Source organism: Platichthys flesus, chromosome 12 (assembly GCF_949316205.1).
Source record: "Platichthys flesus chromosome 12, fPlaFle2.1, whole genome shotgun sequence".
NCBI classification, from domain to species: domain Eukaryota; kingdom Metazoa; phylum Chordata; class Actinopteri; order Pleuronectiformes; family Pleuronectidae; genus Platichthys; species Platichthys flesus.
The window spans coordinates 1860394-1883810 of record NC_084956.1 but is presented as its reverse complement, the minus strand read 5'-3'; the positions used below and the strand labels follow the sequence as shown (position 1 = coordinate 1883810).

The 23417-nt window shown below is 42.7% G+C and overlaps 3 protein-coding genes and 1 long non-coding RNA gene across 7 annotated transcripts in view; 3 read left to right on the top strand and 1 right to left on the bottom strand.

The window, feature by feature from the left end:
- The window catches only part of bean1 (brain expressed, associated with NEDD4, 1), a 29840-nt gene extending 28145 nt beyond the window's left edge, over positions 1-1695 (top strand). Inside the window, exon 5 of the mRNA XM_062401002.1 lies at positions 215-1695. Coding sequence (XP_062256986.1) covers positions 215-626 — 412 coding nt within the window. The 3' untranslated portion in view covers positions 627-1695. The remainder of the gene's footprint in view (positions 1-214) is intronic.
- A 4740-nt stretch (positions 1696-6435) lies between these two features.
- On the top strand, positions 6436-7180 carry LOC133966660 (uncharacterized). Of its 3 annotated transcripts, none has more exons than XR_009923968.1 (4): positions 6436-6502; positions 6627-6714; positions 6824-6910; positions 7079-7180. It is a non-coding gene; the product is annotated as an uncharacterized LOC133966660 (long non-coding RNA). The 3 variants fall into 3 exon arrangements; XR_009923967.1 differs by having other exon boundaries at positions 6486-6502; positions 6608-6714; XR_009923966.1 differs by lacking the exon at positions 6436-6502 and having other exon boundaries at positions 6531-6714.
- A 641-nt stretch (positions 7181-7821) lies between these two features.
- On the top strand, positions 7822-13655 carry LOC133966234 (transmembrane protein 41A-B-like). The gene is made up of 5 exons (XM_062401052.1): positions 7822-8329; positions 10179-10329; positions 11172-11333; positions 11471-11609; positions 11697-13655. Exons 1-5 carry the CDS (start codon positions 8067-8069, stop codon positions 11948-11950), a joined length of 969 nt encoding a protein of 322 aa, XP_062257036.1. The 5' UTR covers positions 7822-8066; the 3' UTR covers positions 11951-13655.
- A 1031-nt stretch (positions 13656-14686) lies between these two features.
- Positions 14687-23299, bottom strand: gpr155b (G protein-coupled receptor 155b). 2 transcript variants are annotated; one of them, XM_062401050.1, is made up of 20 exons: positions 23180-23299; positions 22172-22357; positions 21871-22018; positions 21632-21761; positions 21345-21523; positions 21111-21263; positions 20944-21011; positions 20454-20625; positions 20156-20311; positions 19931-20014; positions 19689-19812; positions 19500-19584; positions 19248-19335; positions 18875-19091; positions 18653-18730; positions 18180-18328; positions 17995-18090; positions 17842-17906; positions 17605-17742; positions 14687-16818 (listed from the first exon to the last, which is right to left on the bottom strand). In XM_062401050.1, the coding sequence occupies exons 2-20, from the start codon at positions 22327-22329 to the stop codon at positions 16296-16298; spliced, it is 2811 nt and encodes a 936-aa protein (XP_062257034.1). In that variant the 5' UTR covers positions 22330-22357; positions 23180-23299; the 3' UTR covers positions 14687-16295. The 2 variants fall into 2 exon arrangements, with proteins under 2 accessions (XP_062257034.1, XP_062257035.1); XM_062401051.1 differs by having other exon boundaries at positions 16677-16876.
- Positions 23300-23417: the final 118 nt, after the last annotated feature.

The window sequence follows — 23417 nt, the reverse complement described above, 5'->3', positions numbered from 1 at the left end:
CATATTTAGGTTAATATATTATTATGTTATGTTTATGAGGAGGAAGATTCATGGACACGTTAGAAACAGGTGCAGACAATCACAAGACAGGAAGTACAGTTGGAGAACGACACAAGGAAACAACCTTCAAAATAAAACAGGAAACAGGACCTCAAGGGAATTCATATTCGATTCAAAGCACTAATGGTTTCATTTTTGTTTTTCATTTCTCCAGCTACGACGAGTGCATCGGCCCAGGTGTGACTCACATCTACCTCCCCACAGATGACCCTCCTCCTTACTCCCTGTTCGACCCCTGCCAGCGAGGGCCGGAGCAGGAGGAGCAGGAGGAGCAGGAGGAGCAGGAGGAGCAGCCCGGCCGCACCAGCCCGGATCCTTCTCCGCACTGGGGAGAGACCTCAGCCAGTGCCGGCTGGTTCTCCCCCTCCCACTACCCACTGGGACTGCAGGAGCATCAACACGTCTCATCCATCTCCTTCCCCCTGGAGGCAGCGCCGCCTTATGAGGCCGCGCTGGCCGAGCAGGGAGGCCCCCTCCCTCTCATGCCATGTGACCTTTCTAAACACCAGTCACACCGGGGGGACGATGGCGCCTCCCAGCAACCGGAGACGAGCCACATCTTGTAGGACGCTTGATTTGTTTCTTTCACCTGCGCTGCTGCTTGTCCCCGGTTGGAGAAAAACAACACTTGTGGTGTGAGGCACAAAATGGCGGTCGCAGGAGCAGCTGTGACACCAAACGATGGAGACTAATGAGATGCACACATCTGCCACACAGCTGCTAACACCTGATGAGCGTCAGCGTCTCAGTGGACGGACACTCCGCCAGTGGACAAAAAACTCACAACTTATTGTGTTGAACTTTCTGAAACGACTCAAACTTCATCCCAGTGACGCTGTTCTGGACAATTACTCCATCTGGTTGTGTCACTGTTGTGTAGTTCCTAGTTTGCTTGTTTTTAAGATAGAGTACAAAAGGGCCACGTTGAAGAAAAGAGAACTGGAGATTTGGAGAATAAAGTCGAAATATTATGAGAATAGAGTTTTAACATAATGAGAAAAAAGTCATAATATTACGAGAAACCTTCCTTACTATTTATCACCTAAAATAAAAAACATGTTCTCTTTATACTACGACTTGGTTCTGATAAAACTTTTTCCTCGTAACAATGCTACTTTATTCTTATAAGATTAGAACATTATTTTCCTAATATAATGATATATATTTCTTCCTAATATTTCCTATCAGATACGACTTCATTCTTGCAATATTACAAATTTCTCTTAAATTACGACTTAATTCTCGAAATCTCACATAATTTTTTTTTAACATGGCCAGATTTTTTAAAAAGGTTTGGACTGTTAATAGTTTTTATTGTTATGAATATTAGAGCAGTCACATGTCACGTTTGGATTTTAGGCTGAATTCCTTCTTACGAAACTTTGTAATCATCGTTCTGTGTAGATGAAAGTGAAGCTGACTTCGTAGAGTGTGAACAATGTCAGTGTGGTTTGTGTAGTTTAAGGTGTAATAAGCACACAGTGTCCCCCCCCCCCCGTCCTGTTCCTTATGGTATGATCCTCACGTATCCGTAAAGCCTCCTTACACCAATAACTCTCGTCTGTGTCGTGTTTAGAGGGTAAAAGTTACATCTATAGAGAAATAATCCAAACTATTTCCCCAGTCAATGGCACTGGTTCTAATATTAGTGATGTAACTGGACCCCCCCCCCCCCCCCCACCAGCAGCATAATGTAGCTCGGACCCTCCTTCCTTACGAGGCATAGGGTCGATGCAGCTCATGAAACTGTACAGCTAAAACCATCTGGAGAGAAATTATGTAGAAACCATGGAAAGTGAATGAAGATGGAAACACATTCTCACACTTGACCGTCTTCAAATGACGAATTAAAACCAAACTTTGCGGAAACATTTGTAGGAAAAACATGATTCGATGTAAACTCGTGGATCTATCTGCTAGACCTATTCTATAGGCAGCCACCAGGGGGCGATTGAGCTGTTTGGCTTCACTTAAGCTGTGATGTCGTCCGGTCTTCGTTCAAAAACAACAATTCTTTGTTCTTTGTTCTTTGTTTGTTTTGTTAATTGCACTTGAACGTTTCATTTGCTGATCGAAAACATTCAAAGGAAATTCCCGTGACGTGTTAGATGAGAGTTAAAATGTTTGTCTTTGACTCTCGACTCACAGCTTCCAGTCTCGTCTACATCTCAACCTCACACACTTCTTTTACTGAACATTCTCCGTCATCACTTCATCATGACTTTGTATAAATCAATATTTTGTCGGACACACTGGAGAAAGACGTAATCCGCAGCTGACCCCCCCCCCCCCCCCCCCCCTCTCCTGGCTGCGTCACTTCAGAGTGAGCGGACGCAGAACCTGGAGGTTTCCCTGGAGACACTAAGACCTGTAGACATCATCACTAATCATCTCCAGTTATTGGAGCAGGAAGTCACTTTAAACTTCAGCTTCAACAACGGTGCAGATGTCCTTTTAGAAGAACTCATCCCGGTTGGTTTGTCCTGTGGTTTTTGTTGTTTGATTTGAATAATATTCCTCGTGTGATCCTGTTATTTCATGTTTAAAGATGTGCCTATTAGCCTCAGACTGTTAGCTTGGACCTTGTAGCCATAAATAGAATAATCTCAAAGCAATTGAAGCAGTGCTCTGCGCTGTCGTGTGTTAGGTTGTGTCATCACGTGTTGGTTTTTCTCACCTTTAACCATCGAACCCCTGATGACAGATTTGATTGATTGATTGATCGCATCTCGACTGTTTCCTCCTGTCGTCTTGTGGTCGAGTCCCCTGCACGATTCACAACCGTCAGTTTATCGTCTCGGTTGTTTAAAGTCACGATGTCGTCAGTTCTAGTGTAAATGTCAATTACTGATTTGTTTGTGTTGTGATGCATCAAAGATCTTTAGAATCACTCTTTCTCTGTTTTTACTTTTTAACCATTTCATCAATTCTTTATCTGTTTCTTTTATTTCCTCCCTGCAGGATTCAGGGAATCTTTTAAATCCTAAAAAACTTTCAACTCACTCAGTTCAAAATCAGAACAAACTTAAAATAACTGTCTTTTTCACATAAGGTTGTTATTAGAATGTATTTGTGCAAATCATCCACAAGAGAAAATAGACAAAAAGCAGCAAAATACACGTGGAAACATTGACTTTTAGAAAGTGATAATTATAGTCTATTCAAATTAAACAGGTTTAGAAGTACAATTTGAAAAAAACAACTATGTGTCAGACACAGAGTAAAAAGTGTTTTTAAAAGGTTTTGTTTTTTTAAAGGATGCAGAGACACAGACAGTTATATGAACATTTTATTTAAAGGTCCAGTGTGTAAGATTTAGGGCAAATTGATCTTTTGGCAGATATTGAATAAACAATAATCCTAGTGATGTTTTCACCTGTCAGTTTCATCAGAATTGTACAAATTGTTGTTTTCTTGACCCTAGAATGAGCCTTTATGTTTAAAAATAAATATATATGTATATTTAAATACTTCATATTACATCAGGTTGGGGTGAAGGGTATTCAGCGGCAACGTGCAACTCCACCACTAAATGTCAATAAATTCTATAAACTGAACCTTTAAATGACATCATGAATACACACGATTTCCAAAACTCCATCACTCTTCCACACCAACTTCCAATAACATCATTAAGTGTCATTAATGTTTATGTTATTTATATGTATCTACACAAATTTCCATCTTGAAACATCTACATCTATAAACGTTTAGTTTTAGACAATAAACGCACCCACTCTGTTTGTTTGTTTGACAATCCACTAGAGGGCGCTGCAGATAACCTTCATCTTCTTCGCACACTTCTTTATTACACACGAGAAGTGCGATCCTGGATGTGATGAACTTTGTTTGTGTGAGGTTTGCACAGTTCCTTAAGGTTTTCTTAGAGTAGAGGAAAAGTAGAATGTGAAGATCATCCGAGTCGTCAGTATTAATATGAATATTATGGTATTTGAGAACGAGCCTGATTCCTTTTCTCTGTGTTTTGCAGCACATCTGTCCCCACATCTGTTTTCAGCCTTAGTGGCACTGTTGTGTTTTCTCTCTACGTGAATAGTTTGTAATTGTCCGACATGAAAAACAATCTGTATTTGTTTCTTGCTCCTTTAAATGAGACATCAACCTCCATGTATATATATTAGGAAACAGTGGTTACTGATGTTTTTATTTTTATGTTCTGTATTATTATTTATTTTTCTTCCGTAGAGGAGAGTGAATAAACCTGAGCTCGAATATCTCAATGGATGATTTTGACACATGCACAAACACACACACATGTAAATGGTGACTATGGGACAAATACGTTGTTGTAACATCACACTAAACTCTAACACGACAATGTGCACAGCTGATTCATTTAGTAGTTGTGTTGTTTTCCTGAAACAACCCCAGGAGAGGTCACCCTGTCAGAAAGCAGGTGAGGAGCGTTTTCTCTCAGCACAGGTGGTGATGGATGTAAAAGAACATTATAATAATACATCGACCTGGTTCATCCACATACCTGCACAGTGATTATCTCTGGATTGTGAACGTGCTGCAGACACACACACACACAACCTGAGACTCCGCCTCCTCGCTACATAACCAGTAGCCTCAGAGTTACAGACCCAGGTACAGACAAGCGCTGCTGCTTTTAACAACCGAGGTGAGCTGTCATTAAAGATCTCCTGCTCTGGTAATTAACAAGGAACTTTCATTTTATACATATTGATAATAAATTGACAGACGGGGGGGGGGGGGGGGGGGGAATGCAGAAAATGAGAACTAAGACTGTGATCCTGCTCATTGCCCTTGTGGTGCTGCTCAAAGTGGTGTCTAATGATGCTGCAGACACAAGTGAGTGTGTGTATGTGCATGTGTTTGTGTGTTTGTGTGTCGGTGTAACACACACTTAAACCTGTCTTATCAACCAGGACCTCTGGACGTGTCACTGACCTGTGTTGTTCCCTCTTTACAGATGAATCAATCGGCGATTTCGAAGAAGAGTTTCATGAACTGTGGAGTGAGGGTGAAGGTGATTCAGCTGCTGCAGGTCAAGGGTCACACTCAGTCACACGTCTTCACTTGTGATGAAAAATCTAGTTCACACATTTCTGGAACCGGCTCTTCTCTCATCTTTCCTCCAACTTTGGTGTGATATCGTTTTTTGTATGTTTTGCGTAATCCTGCGAACAAAGAAACTGAAACAGTCAGAGGTGAAAACATAACCGCCTTGTCAGAGTTCAAAGTAAACAAGTGCATTTAAAATATTAATTTGATAGAAAGAAAAATAACAGGTTACTACAAATAACTTTGATAAAAAAAAAAAAAAAACAGTTTGAAGTTCCTGCAGAATAAACTGTTGATCAATCCTGACTTTGAAATGTGTTATTTTATTTTGACTAAACTCAAACCTAATCAGTTTGTGTCCGATCCATTCAGATATGAAACAGTCAAGAAACCACAGTGTTATATTCTCATTGTGGCACCAAACATCTGTTCCAGAGTTTAGTCTGAATCAATAAACCTGTACTTTTCTGTTAATATTATTTTTTGACCAAATGATGTTTCTTTAGCAGGAGAAGTCAATTCCCTGGACTCAGACGAGAAATGAACGGAGAAAGAAAATGGGTTTGAAAACATTCTACCAGGTTGAAACGAACTTAAATGAATAAAGACAAAATATAATCCATGTCCCTGTGTTGTTGTGGTTTTATTCTTCAGAATTCCATTTCTTTGGTTACTTATATCATTATAAATATTACATTACATATCATGTACACAATGATTCTGCTGTTAGTTCATCGAACACTGAACAATTTTCTGAAAGTGTAACACAACCGTAACACAACCCGACAAATATCTACAAAGACTTTACAGTTTAATGAAGTAATATTTCTGTTGACTGCACTTTGTATGAATTTTATTGGTACACACTTTCGAAGACACTCCTAGAAGTACCTTAAAGTACTGCATTCTGTAGTATAATGCATTATAATAACTATAATGTTATAGTGGATTCTGGAGACACACGGAAGATAAAGCCAGTAAATGTTTAAATATAATATTTTAAAAACAACAGGAGAGGTCACCCTGTCATAATAAAAAAATCTTTATTCCCCTTCATACTCAATCTTCATACCTACTTCAAATATAAATTATAAATACTAATACATTCAGAGATTAAATGAAAACTCAAACCTGAAAGTTAAACCTCAATCTGCCGTCCAGCTAAATGGAAACCGACTCCCTGATGCTGTCTGTGTGTTTCACATATGTCATGAATCCAGTTCATCCACATACCTGCTCAGTGATTATCTCTGGATTGTTAACGTGCTGCAGACACACACACACAAACACACACACACACACACCCTGAGACTCCGCCTCCTCGCCACATAACCAGTAGTCTCAGAGTTACAGACCCAGGTACAGACAACCGCTGCTGCGTTTAACAACCGAGGTGAGCTGTCATTTAAGATCTCCTGCTCTGTTGATTAACATGGAAGTTTAATTTTTACATAATAATAATAAATTGACAGACGGGTGTGGGGGGGATTTATTGAAGCCTGAGTTTTCTCCTACAGAAAATGAGAACTAAGACGGTGATCCTGCTCATTGCCCTTGTGGTGCTGCTCAAAGTGGTGTCCAATGATGCTGGAGCAGACGATCCAGGTACATTGTGTGTGTGTGTGTGTGTGTGTGTGAACCCCTTACACAAACTTAAACCTATCAACCCAGATCTCTGGATGTGGCACTGACCTGTGTTGTTCTCTCTTTACAGTTATTCCAGACGACAGTTTTGAAAAAGAGTTTAAAAAACATTCCAGTGATCTCGGCGAGGAGCCTAAAGCATCGACCAGCCCTGAGGGTCAGACTTAGTCACATGACTTTGAAATGTGTTCTTTTATTTGACTAAACTCAAACCTCATCAGTTTGTGTCAGATCCATTCAGATATGAAACTGTCAATAGATTAATAAACCTGTATTTTTCTGTTAATATTATTTATTGACTAAATGTTTGACGTTTCTTTTGCAGGAGAAAACTCGGACGAGAAATGACAGGAGACAGAAAATGGGTTTGCAAACGTTCTCCCAGTTTGAGAAGAACTTAAATGAATAAAGATAATAAATAAATCCATGTCCCTGTGTTGATGTGGTTTTATTCTTCAGAAAATTATTTCTTTGGTTAAGTGTCTGGAGACACACGGAAGATAAAGCCAAAATATTTTAAAATTAAAATTAAAACCCGCCAGGAAACACACAAATAAACTAGAATGGATACATGTGAATATCTGTGGAAATGTTGAGATCCAGATTTTCATTTGAATTTGAGACCCAGAGCAGCGACACATTAATATTATATAAACAAACTATTTATCTACCTTTATGGCTGTATATAGATGCAAAATTCACAATTGTCAGTTAGTCTTATTAAAGTCACATTCAAATATTTACTATTTTACCAGGATATTAATGTTGCCCTTTGTTTCTTCAATTTAACAAATATTACACGTTTAAGCAAATATTACTTTACTAACTTTTAACTGACATTCTATATAAATATGAATCTCGTGTCTATATCATGTTACTTCCTCACATTCACCAGTCAGTGACTCACAATGATCCCGAGCTTTAAATAAACCTGCTCCATTATTTAATATATATTTACAGTCTTTGTTTATTTCACAATCCCACTGAACTCCACGTGGCTTTGACTGCAGCGCCCTCTGCTGGCCGGTTGGTGTAAGTACATATTTAAAGTGGCACCAAGTTGAAACTCGGGAGAAAGTTTAAAATCTGCAGGTTTGATAAAAATCTTCGAGTTAAAGTTTAGAAAAAGTTTCACCTGAGCGGAGTCTGGTCCAGGAGAGAAGGTGAAGAGGTCTCCCCGACATCTGAGGCCTGTTCCTGCGTCAACCAGCCGCCTCCCTCCCCTCTTCATTCCGGAGCTCCTGTTCTTAAGGTGAAGCCCGACTCCCCGGTGCACTTGATCCGGGGAACAGGCAGCCACAGCCCGGGGAACCATGCGCTCCTTAGCGGGACTCGCTGCCATCGTGGCGGCGGCGAGCGTCTTCCTCTACCTGCTGTCCACTCATCTTCCCCCGGGACCCGAGCAGCTCCAGGCCCGGGGAGAGGACCGAGAGAACCGGGGACAGGACCGGGGAGAGGACCGGGGACTGGACCGGGGAGAGGACCGGGGACAGGCCCGGGGACAGGACCAGGGAGAGGACCATGGAGAGGACCGGGGACTGGACCGGGGACAGGACAAGGGTGTCCGGGAGAACAGGTGAGGAGGAGCCGAGACGGAGACTTAGAAAGCTCACTGACATTTAGTTTATATCGTTTATCAAGTTTATTCTGAGGAAGAAGTAATACAAATATAAATTTGAAGTGTTTAATATTTAATATAACATGTCAAATATATATACAATAAAGTAAAAAGTAGAAAAATACAGTGACATTTTCAATTATTAGACAACAAAATATGAATAGAAAGATATATCATAATATAAATAAATACAAAGTGGTCTTTGATGTTGCTTTTACACAAAGAGGCATCAAGTTTATTAAGTTGTAATTAAGTTATATCTCTATATTTACAATCACAGATCAGTCAAGCGTTCATTTATAGATATTTTAGGGAAATGCACGAACTAGAGTCAGTCGATAAATCAATTAGTCGATTAACAGACATTTAATTGCCAACTAACTAATGGTTTAAGTTGTTCTTGGTCAAACATGATATTAGACTGATTATCTCCAGGGTTTCACTTCAGTTAAGGTGAAGCCAAACCATGAAATGAACTTGTCCACAACTTGAAGCATGTAAATGATTATATGAATTATTAGTTATTATTGCCTCAGTTAATTGTTTGCCCTATAACATGAAATTAAATAATAATGTTCATCACAACTTTCTGAGCCCAAAACTGAAATAGATTTCAGTGACAAATCATAAATGACAGTAAATCCTCAAGTGAATAATTTAAAATAGATGATGATACATTTTCTGTTATTGCTCAATTTCACAGGCCTTAGAAATACAAATCAAAAATAAAAATAAAAGTCCCTAATGGTTAAACTTATCTTATGGAGCTGATTTTAAAACACAGACTTTAAATCATTCTGTGACCCTTCGTGTCTATTTTAAAACATCCTTGGGTCCCCCCCCCCCAACATCCAGACTGGAAACAATTAGACGAGTGACACATCATCACTGTTTACCTCCCCCCACCCCAATGCATTCTGGGACAGCCGTCTGTGGGTGCGAATAGAAATAAAGGTGAAGAATCAAGGAAGTTTGAAAGAAACGTTTCTACTATTTACTCATAGTAGTTATTAAAATAATAATTCTCTTGGTTACGTCTCTACCTCGAATCGGCTCAGTAGACGTTGAACTGATCACATTACAGGGTGTGTGTGTGTATGTGTGTGGGTGTTTGTGTGTGTGACATTCGAGGTTGTCTAGGGACGACAGAATAACGTCGACCAGTGCACATATTATGATATCATCTCATTCAACCACTCGGTGAATGCGCCCAATGAAATGACTTGTATCAGCATCAAGTTAGTCTGATGAAGACATCTTGAGTTTCAAGACGGGGGGGATTTTTGGTCTGTGTGTGTGTGTGTGTGTGTGTGTGTGTGTGTGTGTATGTGTGTCTGTAAGAAGTGTCTTCATACCCTGACCTCAAGTCCACAGGCAACAACGCCATTTCTATTTCCGTCTCTAAATCAAATGTATCCTGTTACACACACACACACACACACACACGCACGCACACACACACACCACACTCACACACATGTGGTTTTAAGTGTTGAGGTCTGAGACGTTGACCTCTGACCTTCAGCTGTTTAATCATTACAGTGGAATTGAAGGATGTTTTGTGCAACTTGCATTTTAGGATAAACTACAGACCTTGTTTTCTTTCCACTAAAGAAAGAGTCTCAAATAAAAGAGGTTTGAGAAATTAGTTTCTCAACAAATCTAATTGAAAGAGGCTTGATGCACGGCATTCTGGGAAAAGGAGGGAAACCAGGAACTGAAGAGGAACAGAATTTCCCGGAAGAATTGTTGTCATTTCAGAAAAAGCTTAACAACTCAATGGAGTGTTGTGTGTGTTTCTGTCCAGGCTGAAGTTCCCGTCGGACCTGGACGAGCTGCGGGAGCTCGCTGACATGCTCAAGTTCTACAAGAGAGAACATCACGGCTACGTCCTGCTGCTGTTCTGCAGCGCCTACCTGTACAAGCAGTCCTTCGCCATCCCCGGCTCCTCCTTTCTGGTGAGGCCTGAAAATGACCACGGCTGCTGAACACTCGAGACCCGATTCGCCTCCGTCTGACAAACACGATGCTGGTTATCGCCCCAGATAATCCTGAAGTGTGAGGGAGTTACACAATAATCTGGATGCTACCGATCGAGTCGGAGGCTCCTCGATCTCGAAGAACCTTGAGTTTCTAAGAGATTTCACAAACGAGTGTGTGGTCGGACGTTCAGGCCAAATCCTCCAGTTTGTGTGTTCAGACGATTATAAACTCGATTAAATCTGTATTTAAGTCTTTAACCCCTTGTAGACGAATGTCGTGAATTTGCCTCAAACCCCATTCCGGTCTTAATGCCGCCAAGGTTTTCGCCTGATGGTGCAAATACTACACATACCAAGGAAGGGATTGGAAGCACTCTGCGGTCATCTAGTGGTCGGAGTGGAAAATACATTCTAGCCCCTTGGGACTATACAACAAAGTTATTTTGAGGTATTAAGCTGTATTTGAAATACTGTGATGATGGTGCAGCAATGATTGTACAGAAACATATGTTGAAACTAGCATCAATATAATAATCTACATACCAGAGACTGGATATTTTTTAATTAGGGGTTATGCTCCATATGCCTAATGTCGCTAATTTGCCTCATACCTTAATATTATATCTACTGTGTACGCTATATTGAAATTAACAATCTCCACTTAATTTAGCTTGTGTATGACGGCCAAAAACACAAACAATATTTTTTTTATATATTTAGAAATGAATTCAGGCAATAAGGGGTTAATTCCTTCTCTGTGGCACGTCTGGTTTTCCCTGATGACTTTCTAAGGGCTCCTCCTCCTCCTCCTCCTGCAGAACATGCTGGCCGGTGCGATCTTCGGGCCGTGGGAGGGGCTAGTGCTCGCCTGCCTCCTCACCACGTTAGGCTCCACCTTCTGCTTCCTGCTCTCCGCTGCGTTTGGGAAGCAGCACGTGCTTCACTTCTTCCCCAACAAGGTGGCGCTGCTGCACAGGAAGGTACGACTGTCAAGTACATGATATTAAAAACAAAACCTTCCTCTGTCAACCTCCTTTCTCTCCAGTGTTGCTGTTTTTCCATATTTCCGTCTCCATCGCTTTGTCTTCTCCTCCTCTCTCTGCCCTCGCTCCGTCAGGTGGAGGAGAATCGTAGCAGTTTATTCTTCTTCCTACTTTTCCTCCGTTTCTTCCCCATGACTCCTAACTGGTTCCTCAACATCACCTGTCCTGTCCTCAACATCCCAATGCCCATTTTCTTCTTCTCTGTGCTCATAGGTGAGACTACACACTTTATTTAAAACAAACACAACACACAGGTCCCAGCGGGTCGATGACTCTGCTGCTGCTGCTCTCGCCCTCAAGGTTTGATTCCCTACAACTTCATCTGCGTCCGAACGGGCTCCATGCTGTCGGAGATCTCCTCCATGGACGACATCTTCTCCTGGAGCACGCTGGCCCAGCTCCTCGCCATCGCCCTGGTGGCTCTCGTCCCTGGAGCGCTGATCAAACGCTACAGTGAAGGTCACCTCAAGGTGGACGGCGTGGACGGCGTGGACGGCGTGGACGGCAGTGGAAGCAGTCGGGAGGAAGTGAAGAAGGAGCGGAAGAGGCGATGATGGAGAGAACTTCACTGGGACTGTCGGTGGGGAAGAAGCTCTCCTCTGGAGGGAACGTGACATTGTATTCACTCCAGAAACTTGATGTTTTCAAGGTCACCACACGAGAGACTCGAAATATCCTCAGGTCGAGTTACAGCAGACGTCCTCTAAAGCCTCATTTCAGCCGGGAACTTTGGAGAATGTCCCCTTGTCTCCTTTCACGTGAAGGACGCAGAAGGAGCTTGTCCATCTTGGAATCTTTGACATCGCCTTTGTTGCTGCTACGTGCATGGCTCCTCTCTTTTGTCTGTTTCAGTTTTGCGTGTTTCAAGTGTTAGAAGCGTATTTTGTCCGAACATTTTCCTGCTGTATCCTCTATATCAGTGCAGGTCTGATCCAGAGTCAGATTTGCCCTGAGGATCCTTTGATTTACATAAAACTAAAGTCTTAAGATGTACTGTGGTTGCTTTGGAGAAGACTCAGTGGTTTGTAACGTGGGCGAATGTGCAGCTTTAAAACGAGAAATCTCATTAGACCAGTTTCTTCTCTTTACACGTGTTCGGTCTTTAAACTTCACTGGAAACCTGTTGTTTTAATATATATATATTTTTTAAATGTCTGTTTTTCTTAAAGCACTCACTGTTGTGTCTTAAAGTCGCTGTGACTGCAGAGGACTTCTTACAGTTGTGATCTTTTCATGATCCTGAGCTGAAGGTTTGGGTTAGGAATGCAGGTGCTGCCATCTTGTGGTTGAGCCACAGTATCAAGGTCATAGCTGTCACTCATGACTTTTAGTCTAATTGAAACCCCAATTTATCCAAAACGTCAACATTTGAACGTATATCAGTGTTAAGAAGAAGTATTTAACATGTATTTTGATTATTTAGTGTCCCAAATATTGACATGGAGGAGGCAGGGTTTATGACCTTTACTGCAACCGGCCACCAGGGGGTGATCAAGATGCTTTGGTGTCACTTTTGGGGAGATGTCTTTTTGTCTATCTAGAAATGTTCGACCAAGCCTGTTGTATCCTCCTCAAGTCACAGAGTCGTACTACAAACTGTTTACTGATGTTACCTGCTAGCAGTTACACATAACCGCTACCAGAACCAGCAAAGTGCCTTGCTCAAGAGCACTCTAACATCCCCTGTGGGAGAAGTTTACAAGTCGTATAACACACAATATGTTGAGTTGTGTGTTAACCCTATGGAAGTTGTTGTGTATTAAGCACTTCTTTAAAAGTAGTTAATCTGTAGAACATCTGGAGAAGATCCCATCTTTTGCTTCTGTGAACTTCAGACACTTGATTTACTGTTTGATTTGATAAGACAGGAGTTGTACTTTATATTTTTGATTCAGTATTTTTCAAAGAAGGGATTCTGTAAAAAGTTGACTTAAATTTGAGCTTTTTATAGAAAATAGAAGCATATGGAGCAATGTATTTATGTTTTTTGAACATTTTGAAAGAAGAGCAACAGTTTGTTTCATACTTTGTTTCATACTAGACCTTTTACACATCTGGATCGTCTACTGTATATTTCAGAGGTATCAATGTGAACCTTACTTCAAGATGATCTTTAGTAAAATGTAAATGTTTAAATTATGGATATCAGGGTTACAGGGTATCGTCATGTCGCTGAGAGCTCGGTGGTCCCAGTGTTAAAAAGTGCAAATTACACAGTTTGTACTGTCCACTACGATTGCTGAGAAAAATAAAAGGTTTGTTTGCAGCTAAGTTTAATAAATGGTTTTGTTTGTTTGCATGGTGCAGCAGCTGGTGTGTGAATATCAAAGTGTGATCATAAAGTTCAAACATGGTTTTCAGAAAGACCTTCAGAATTAGAATAATAAAGAAAATAAAAACTGAATCATGCAAAAACAAACTTACCAACAAAGCATCTGAAAGGCTCAGCTCAGGCTATCGTTCAGTTTTACATAAATAATCCGAACTGGCAGCTGCTTGTGAAATGACTAAAGAAACAATGCAGGAATTTGGATGCAAAAATTTTTATTTGTGCCATTTGTTGAGGTCACACAGTCACTGAGCCTCTCGATGACTGACAGCAGCAACAACATCCACAGACACACACAAGTTACAACACACGGTCACACCTCATTAAGGTCTCTCCTGCTCCCTCTCACCAAGTCTTCACATGGAAACTCTCCCATCTTACGTGCACACAGACACACACCTTCACGCCGGCTGAGGCAGGCACTCTGTCGAGAAATCTAATTTGTAACAACTCAGCGAACACAAGGACCTGATGTGAATTCCATGAGTCGGTTGGCAGAAGACACAAAGATGGAAGCAAATGGACGAGGACACACTTTGGAGAAGTTTTGAACGTCCTCTCTATGGACGTTCTGCTCTCGGTGAAAGGTCAGAGGTCACCTGGTCTTCACTGGGCTGCATCAGCTCTGGAGAATCATCACATGGTTACTTCCCCACAAAGGAAAACAGTGAATGATGCAGAATCTAAGTCAAACCTGCCTCTGTTAGTTTGTAGTGAACTCGCCTGGAGTTTGATCTCTGCCCGGAGGAAAGGAGATATTGAAATGTAAAATGTACTCATATATCCAGTGAGTCAGACGAGGGGTCATTAAACCATGTTGCACTTTGCTAACATGAAGATGAATATGTTTGTGTAGTGTCATGGAAGTCCGGCCTGTAGACGCGTCACTGGATTAGAGCCAAAACGATAGGAATGTTTCCATTACAGGATAAGGGAGTAACACAAAAAGGGAGAAATCAAATTGAGTTTGAATATTTTAGACTTTAATCAAGTACTTTATCATAAATAACTAAAAATAAAACACAAATACAACCAAATATATAGAATTTGAGTTAGGAAAATAAAAAAAAATCTGTATAACGCAAAGATAAATGCACGACTCTCCACATGGTTTATTCTGCACATGTAATCGATCGGACTCCTGTTCCCCTTCCTCAGATCTCATGGCTGGAAACAACGATGTGGAGTTTCTGCTCACGGTCACATTTATCCATTTACCCAAACATTCAAAGTAAACTTCAGAGTAAAACACAAATCAACAGCAACTGAACAGGATAAATAGCGTAGTGTCGTTAATGCAGATCAGAAGAAGCTGCATAAATAATATAAAAGTCTGTAGTGGTTATGTGTACAATGAGCCAGATTGTTACACGTACAAATGAGGAGCATAATTATGGCAGGACAAGTAAGAAGCTCAGATTCATAAAGACAGTTCGTAGTTTTAAGTCTTCTCAAGGTTTTTATCCTTTAGATTCAACTTAGGGACAAAGTTCAGTTCAGATTTGAATTATTAAATCAAGCTGTGGTGACACATTTGGCTCAAAAAGGTATCTACACTAATTTTGGCTGAATGAACACATTTATCAATATGGTCATAACTTGGCCCAGACAATTGTTGTGTGACACAGTAACATGAAGCAAAGATAAAAAAACAAATGTGCAGCATCATCACAAGGTTCATATCCGAGGAGTTGCATAAATTAAAAAACACGATGGTTTATCGAGATGATATTATTCAGTCAGTGCAAATGTGTCAGTGCTGAGCAGACGGCTGCTCTCAGTCATGCAAGTAGTCGACAGACCCGAGTCTCAAAAGACACAACGTGCAAAATATCAAATACTGAAATAACAGGCAGATCCAGGACGAGTTCATTTCATCCGAGAGGAATCAAACAAAACATGGTGATGATGACGACATAGAACGAGCAGGTGAGGAAACCTCTGGTTCTCAGAGCGCAGCCCGGCTGCTCACTGGCAAAGAACTAACATACAGTTTACTGGTGTCATTGTCATCTCACAACTGGCAACCACACATCACAGATAACACAACACATAAGGACGGGAGGCTGATGGATGGCAACGTGTCCCTTAAAAATAAAAAAGCATATTCGTACGAACTGAAAACTTCACTGGCTCCGAGAAATCCAGACAAAAGAGCGGAAAAATCAATGATCAGATCTCAGGGCAGCTAAAATCAAAAAACTGAAATCAGGTCCAGGCCAGAGCAGCAGAAAACAAAACTCTGGAAAAAAAAACTGAAATGTCTCTGAGCTGTCAGAGGTTGAGATTTTCCCATCGGGGCATCAGAGTGGAGCCGGAGGAGACGAGAAACCGAAAGGAAAAGCCTTGGAGAAATCGTTAATCCAGGGAAACATGCAGTGAAATACAAAGATTTGATATCTTTGTATTTATCAGATGGCCACAATCACATATTAGAGATTGTTGATTTCCAGCATTTGGCGATTGTAGGTGAAACCACATGGTACAGAGATTTGATCCGTGGCGGTTGCTGCTCGCCGACACCAGGCCCGTTCCTTCTCGGCCTCTTCCTCCTCTCCATCGTCTTCCGCTCACGTGTCCTGTGCCCGCCCCTCCCCTCCCCCCTGTGTGAAGTGGTACCACAGTGTAACTTCGTCCCTGAAGCTGTGGTGACCCGTCAGCTGATCTAACACTCCTCCCCGCTGCAGTCGTTCTCCGTACAGTTGGGCCTCAGCTCGCCCGGCACACAGGCCCCTCTCCACCAGCCAGTCCACCAGGTCACTGCCCCGGAACACACCTTCGGGACGGGGCTGTGGACGGGATGGGCACGGAGCTGGAACCTGCTGGTGCTGAGGAGTCGCTGGGTCGTGAGCTTCATTCAAGGGGAGCTGGGGAGTCTGCTCCTCTGGGATATCGGGGTGAGGGGTATTAGTTTGGTGTTCGGTCTCCAGCTCAAGCCTGGGTCGGGGTGGGAGTGAGTACTGGCCGCAGGATTCGGCTGGATCGGGGTTTTGGTGAAGATCCTGATGTGCGTGCAGGGGCTGATGGGAGGGGGAAGCTCTCGGAAGCCCATCCTCCTCCTCTTCCTCCTCCAGCCCTCTTCCTCCACCAAACCTGTCATTATCAGAGGAAGGATTCACCTGTCGACGCACTCACACTCTCCCCTGAGACACTAGGGGGCGACGAAGAGGAGAGGAATGGGGCAGGCAAAGGGAAACAGGGAGGAAATAAAGGAAAGATGAAGGGAAGGAAATAAAGAGGAAAAAGAATAGTGGAGAGAATTTCATGTGTTAGAAGAAAAAGCAAAGAAAAGAACCCAAAACTCAAAAAATCCAGTGGCAAGTACTTTAGTTAGTAAACCACTTATCTGAGAACTTTCCCACTGGTAACCACTTAGTATTAAACAACTTGTGAAAAGGTTAAAATATCGAAGTGGCCATATTATGGTTTTCAGGTTCATGCACAGAAAGAACCGGCCAAGCTGGGAGGAGACCCGCAAACATTAAGATTCAGTCCAGTATCTGAGGAGCAGCAGCAGGAGTCACAGATGTCGCTCCATTAAACACACACTGCAAACTGGTGGAAACAGACAGTGTAAATGTCTAATGAGTAAATCTGTGTCGAGAAAAACAGCTGTTTGATGGATAGAAAAGAAACATAACTATCCACAGTTACAGTAGATAACATGCAAAGAGGATGCAGAGAATAATAACACGACCAGAGGATCAGAATGAATCCCCCTGGGAACTGCTCCACAGTTCAGATCAGGCCAGAAATAAACTGAATTTAACAAACACAGGAACAGAAATGAATCTGAAATGATATTTACACATGCTTTAAAAAAGGGGAACACGATGTACTGTATGACAAACAAAATCAAACACAAAGTAGTGTTCATACCTGCCAGTGTGCACTACGTCCTGGACACACTGGTCTTTGTGGTAGCGGACGAACTGGGTGCAGGTGAGTCTGACGTCCTCTGGAACAGCTGAGGGACTCAAATCATCGCTGTCTCTGCCCTGCCACAGGTTACGCAACCTAACACACACATACACAACCATTACTCCTGTGAATCCCATTTGAACATGATTTCAGAGGAATCTGGACAACCCGGTGAAGGAGTCGTTCAAGACTCACCTCTTCTTGAAGGGCAAGAGGATGAGGTGTCTGTCCAGACCAAAGATCCCGAAGGACAGGAAACCCTGAGACACAGAGAAAGAGAGAGACATTCACAGCAGCTCATTTAATGTTCACACACACACACACACACATGTGCACGCACACTGGTACCTGTCCATAGTTAGCCACAGCACAGAAGAACTGGAGCTCGAGGTAAAGTCTTCCTGGATCATCGTTAAACAGCCACCACAGACAGCTGGACAGGTTCTGCATAGAGACAGACAACATTCATCTGTGTTGTAATATCCATTCCTCTGTATCTGAAGGTTTCAATCAAACACACACACACTCCTCACCGCTAGCAGGCTGACGATGAGCAGCAGGCAGAGCAGGACATGTCTGACTGTCTGTTTCTCATCGGCGGGTTGAAGCCCGGGCGGCGGCAGGTTGAGCGGCTGCTCTGAGGAGGAAGTCGGCAGCCGGTCACACGGCGCCCCACTGTGGTCTGGAGAGGGAAGCAACATTACAACTCTACAAAGTGACCGGAGTGACTGTTCAATTCTAGATATGTTCTTCTGTCTTATTTATCTTATTTTTACAACAAATAATTGTCAATAGCAAAAGAAAATTATGAATTTATAAAGAAATCTTGAGATTACAGCTGTAATCTTGTTTATGTGTTAAAAGAAAACATGTGAATCTCCCTCTGTTTTATTTCCCATATTAATTCATTAAGAGCATTAATATGAAAGAATGTTATTCTATTCAATCTGGCTTTTGGAATCTGTTCTTGTAAATTAAATAAAGTTATAAAGTGTGTGTTTGTTACCTGTGTGGTTTGGGTGTTCCCTTTGTGTGCTGGCTATCATGTCAGGCAGGGTCTGAACAGGAGAGAAGCTGTGGAGGTCTGACAACACAACAGACACCGTACAAATATTAACTGACGCTCATCTGTTGAGAACCGAAAGTATAAGGTTATGGGCTCATTTAGACTTATTTGTAAAGCTGTGTTATTGGTTTGAATGTTAACTGACAGACAGAACACTGTAACCTGAGTTGATGCTGCAGACGGGGGAATTCGGCAGCTGTGTTTGCTGTTGTGGATATTCCAAGCCACCAGGGGGAGTCAGCTCATCAATAGGTCCGGTTGCAGCAGCTCTGTTCAGGACCTCATAACCTCTCTGCTCCCGGTCTCCCTGGCTGAGCCCCATCAGAGATACTGCACCAAGCACCAGGCTGACAGCGAGCACCACCGCTGTGCTGATCATCTAGAGCACAGAGCATCACATATTATTTATGTTCCTGGGATTCATAAGAAATTCTTTATTGAAGGTTTTTGAATAGGAAACAAATAGAGTTGTGCACAGCAGAGGTAAGAGTGAACACAGGAGGAGTCAACAAACTGAACAGGGATTAAGTCTAACCTGAGCTCTGCCATAAAAGAAAGCAGAGTCCATGGTATCAGTCCGTTCTCCTGCTATCAGAAGACCTCCGACCACCAGGAAGGGGACCCTACACACACACACACACACACACACACATGCAGACACACAATGCTTAGGAGAAGTTCATCGGACATAAACATCCACAACAAGATGAACGAGTTTTGGTTGACGCCTCAAACTAAATCGGTGGAGTCAAACGTGATTAATGTCCTCATCTTCGTGCTGACTTACCCCCAACCCAAAATCATGAAGACTCCTGGTCGGAGCCTCAGCAGCTCATCTCTGTTAGTCAGGGCCAGACACAGAGGGATTAGACCTGAAACACAGAACAAAACACACACCTGTTAGCACCAGTTGTTTCAGTTTCAAGCCAAACGCAGTCTAATTGATGAGAGTTGTTGTGTTAACTGTGACACTCACCTGTCCAAACGTAGGTGCTGTACAAAGAGCCGTACAGCAGAGTGAAGGTGAGAATCTTGCCGACCAGGTTGTCGTCTTGTTTCACCAAGAAGTTCCACAGGATCATACTGACACACACCAGGAACTGAAGCAGAGTGCGGTAGAGTGTGAATGTGAGTAGCTTGGGCTCAGCTTTTTCTCCTGAAATACAGCTAGAGAGAAACATGACCTGAACATATCATATAACAAAGTGAAGCACTGACCTGAGCCAGGAACAGATTTAAGGCAAAGAGGTGAGGAAGTCTGTTAAATTTTCTGCTGAGAAGCATCACGGCTATGGTCCACACCTGAGAGGAGACACAGACAGACGAGCAAATTTCACTTTAGCTTGTGTAAATTCTCTATCAACACAAATATTTCAGTATCGACCCTCTGGGGGACATTAAAACGTTGGTGTTACTTCAAGACACATCTGCAAACAGGCTTACCAGTGCTACAAGGCTGATGATGCTAATGTTGAAGCTAACGTTTTCTAGCTCCGTCACCAGGGGGGTCGGGTCCATCAGAGGGATCGTCAACAACCAGGCCGACACGTAGATGATCGGCGCCGACAGAAACGTGCTGATGACCATCCCTGACGTGACCTTGAGAGAACGATGGAGAAAGCTTCACAGTTTGTGGGCTTCCATATTGGTCGAGCAATTTCTATATAGCATAAAAACTTTTTTAAAACAAGCTCTTAAAAAGTACTTTTATAAGTAGGATTACATCATCAATGGTACGTACCACCTCTAACTCCATATTGTAGTGTGCAGCGTAAATGGCGACACTGGGCGCCGTGGGGAAGACTCCGTATAAGAAAGCAAAGTTGGACAAACTGGTGTGGTTGGCATTCGTACTGTTCACTCCCACATCCAGAATATTCACCATGTCTTTACAGACCAGCGGCATCACCAGACTGGAGACAAGAGAAAATCATACAGACATCAATACTGACCAGTGGTTAAACTGGTTGAAGATGAAGATCAAGCTGGGAAACACTGTCAAAATACTAAACACTAAATATTCAGGGACTAACTTGTATGTTTATTACATTTTCTAACATGGTTTTTGAGGCTAGAGCCATTTTAGCTAGTGGACACTGAAATACCACGTTTTTAAAGATGATATACAACTTTATATACGTACTTTCTTCTAGAAAATACTCAAAACACATGAATATCAATATGCTACCCTAATTAAAACATAAGAAGCACACCATCCCAGTCCCACTTACAGTTTGGCTGTGATGAGGAGAATCAAGGCCACACCAGTGTCTCTGGTTAGTTTTCTTAACTGACCGACCTGCCGCAGGAACAGAGGGATTATCCTTCATGATTCCATAGATTTTAATACTGTTACAAACTAAATTCAATGACTGAATAAAATAAAAATAAAACTCACCATCGTGAGGCCGAGGTAAAATAAGGCTGCCCCTCCAAAAGAGTTGGCCAGGCCGTCTATGAACTGCGACAGCACAGCAGGGATCCGTTGGCCCAGAGCAAAGTGAGAGATGATTCCCACCATCACCATGAACACTATTGGGTTCTTCAACACCTGGAGAGAGAGACAGCCTCAGTGAGAAGGTTTCTAACAAGTCATAGAAAGTAAATAAGCACATATAGGACTACAGTATACCTGTAAGACCACAACTCCCAGGATGGCTAGCGTGCTGTGCTGCGGATGACTGCTCTGTTTCCATTTCTGAACCTCACAAAGAGCGAAGCCGATGGGGTTGAGGAGCATGAGGGAGACCGGGGCGACCAGGTAGATGTACTGGAGGTATTCTGGATATGTGCTACGATACAAAGCATCAACTAGAAACAGCAGCGACAGAGAGAGAAAGAGAAATTAACCCTTTGAGATTTAAATCCTCACTGATGATTTGTGTAAGTTTGTGTGTGTGTGTGTGTTGCCTGTCTCACCTATAGGGTATCCCAGGGCAAAGTCATTGCTTTGTGTAGCAAAGATGGCATAGAGACCGGCCTTGCTGTACCTGTTTTCTGGACCGGCCACAATCAGTGTCAGGACACAGACCAGCACAAACACTGTCACCTGCACACAGGATCAGAGCCAGGAAGTCCAGGATGTGTTACATCTTAAGTAAATACACACAAACTTCAAAAGTGTGAACAAAAGCAGAGCAACACAAAAAAAAGCCAACCTTCGCGACCAGGACGCTCCAGAGAAACGCCCAGATGACGTCTCCGAAGTCCAACAGCACCATGTTTTTGAAGAGCAGAGCTGGAAGAGCAAACTTCGACACAAAGTTCCCCAAACCCTTCGACTGGTTCTCCGTGATGACATCGGCCCTGAACGCAGTCATGGAAGAAATACTCTCGAATGCACAGATATCAACAGTGGCAAAATAATTGTTTGTGCTCTCTGCTATATTTCCACCCGTGAAATAAACCTTCACCAAAGATCACATAAGCCAAGCTTTACACACAAAAACACACACATACCTGCCGGCAATGTAGCCACACAATATGATACCGAAGCACTCGAGGAGAGCTGGGAACAGTTTGTCGATGGACATGTGGGGGACACCAGCAGCGCCCGCAAGGGAATTATGGGATATGTTCTTCCCGTGAATCAACACATAGCTGTTGGTGGTTTCCATTGTGATGATGGGCTGGGCAATATCAGCACTATGGAGGAAAACAAGAGAAGAAAAAAATCATATCATTAGTGGCAGGAACGGGTGAAAAAAGGCAAAATAAAAATGAAGTTACTCTGTCAACAGTTCCAACGGCTTCTCTGTCACTGGCTCCGAAGAAGACATCGGAGGAAACAAAGAAAAAGGGAAAGTGAAAGTGACCGAGAACAAAAAAGACTGAATATTGAAGCACATACTCTCGTTGATGAGATCTAAAATAACCAAAGGCTGCAGTACAGACGCCGACCTGCTGCTGTTGTTATTATTGGTAAACAAAAAAACGTTAGTTAGCTAGCTAGCTATTATTAGCAAAAACAGTTCATAATAATGCACTACACAGCGTTTCACGCAAACCACTGTAACACGTCCACAGTAATAGGACAGTTCTATGTGTCTGACACGTTTAATGACAGTATTGCTGATAAACAGTAAAAACTACACGTAGGGGCCATCTTGGATTTCGAAATCAGGGGGTGGTGAGGTTCCTCCAATTTGAGGGGGGCCGTTCCAATTGGGCTTATTGTGTGGGTGCCAGAATCCTGAGTTACGCCTCTGCGTGAACAAACAGTCAGTTGAGTTACCGCACGGAATCGAACCCGCTTCACTCGATGACCACTGATTCACTGAGTTCATCACCAGTCGAACTGATGGAGGGTCACGTGAAACGAGACGAGCAGCTGCCCACAGCCGCTAGCTTCAGCTAGCTACATGCTAAAAACACCAGGGGGACACAGCGCGTCACTTGAGCTCTGTCCGCCACATCTGGATGGAGCAGATGATCCTAGAGCAGCTGGACGTGAAGCTGATACCTCACCTCTCTCTTCCTCTTCCTCTTCTTCCTCTTCTTCTTCTTCTTCCTCCTCCTCTTCTTCACAAACACATGATCCTCCGGAGCTGCTCCGTGTTTTCACCGCTTCAAGCTCTGACAGCTGCCAGCAGAGGCCACGCCCTGTACCCCCGACTGACGGGCCATTCAGCCAATCAGCAGCAGCATTCACGTCACAAGCGGACGCTGATTGGGTAGAGAAGGTGCACGAGCGATGCTGCGTGAA

Excerpts from the sequence above, each read along its gene's own strand:
- LOC133966234 (XM_062401052.1), top strand. The coding sequence starts at position 8,067 with ATGCGCTCCTTAGCGGGACTCGCTGCCATCGTGGCGGCGGCGAGCGTC. Across the intron at positions 10,330-11,171 it reads TCCCCGGCTCCTCCTTTCTG|AACATGCTGGCCGGTGCGAT; the intron begins GTGAGGCCTGAA and ends CTCCTCCTGCAG. Across the intron at positions 11,610-11,696 it reads CTTCTTCTCTGTGCTCATAG|GTTTGATTCCCTACAACTTC; the intron begins GTGAGACTACAC and ends CTCGCCCTCAAG.
- gpr155b (XM_062401050.1), bottom strand. The coding sequence starts at position 22,329 with ATGGAAACCACCAACAGCTATGTGTTGATTCACGGGAAGAACATATCC. Across the intron at positions 21,762-21,870 it reads GGAGCGTCCTGGTCGCGAAG|GTGACAGTGTTTGTGCTGGT; the intron begins GTTGGCTTTTTT and ends TCCTGTGTGCAG. Across the intron at positions 20,312-20,453 it reads ACAATATGGAGTTAGAGGTG|GTCACGTCAGGGATGGTCAT; the intron begins GTACGTACCATT and ends CGTTCTCTCAAG.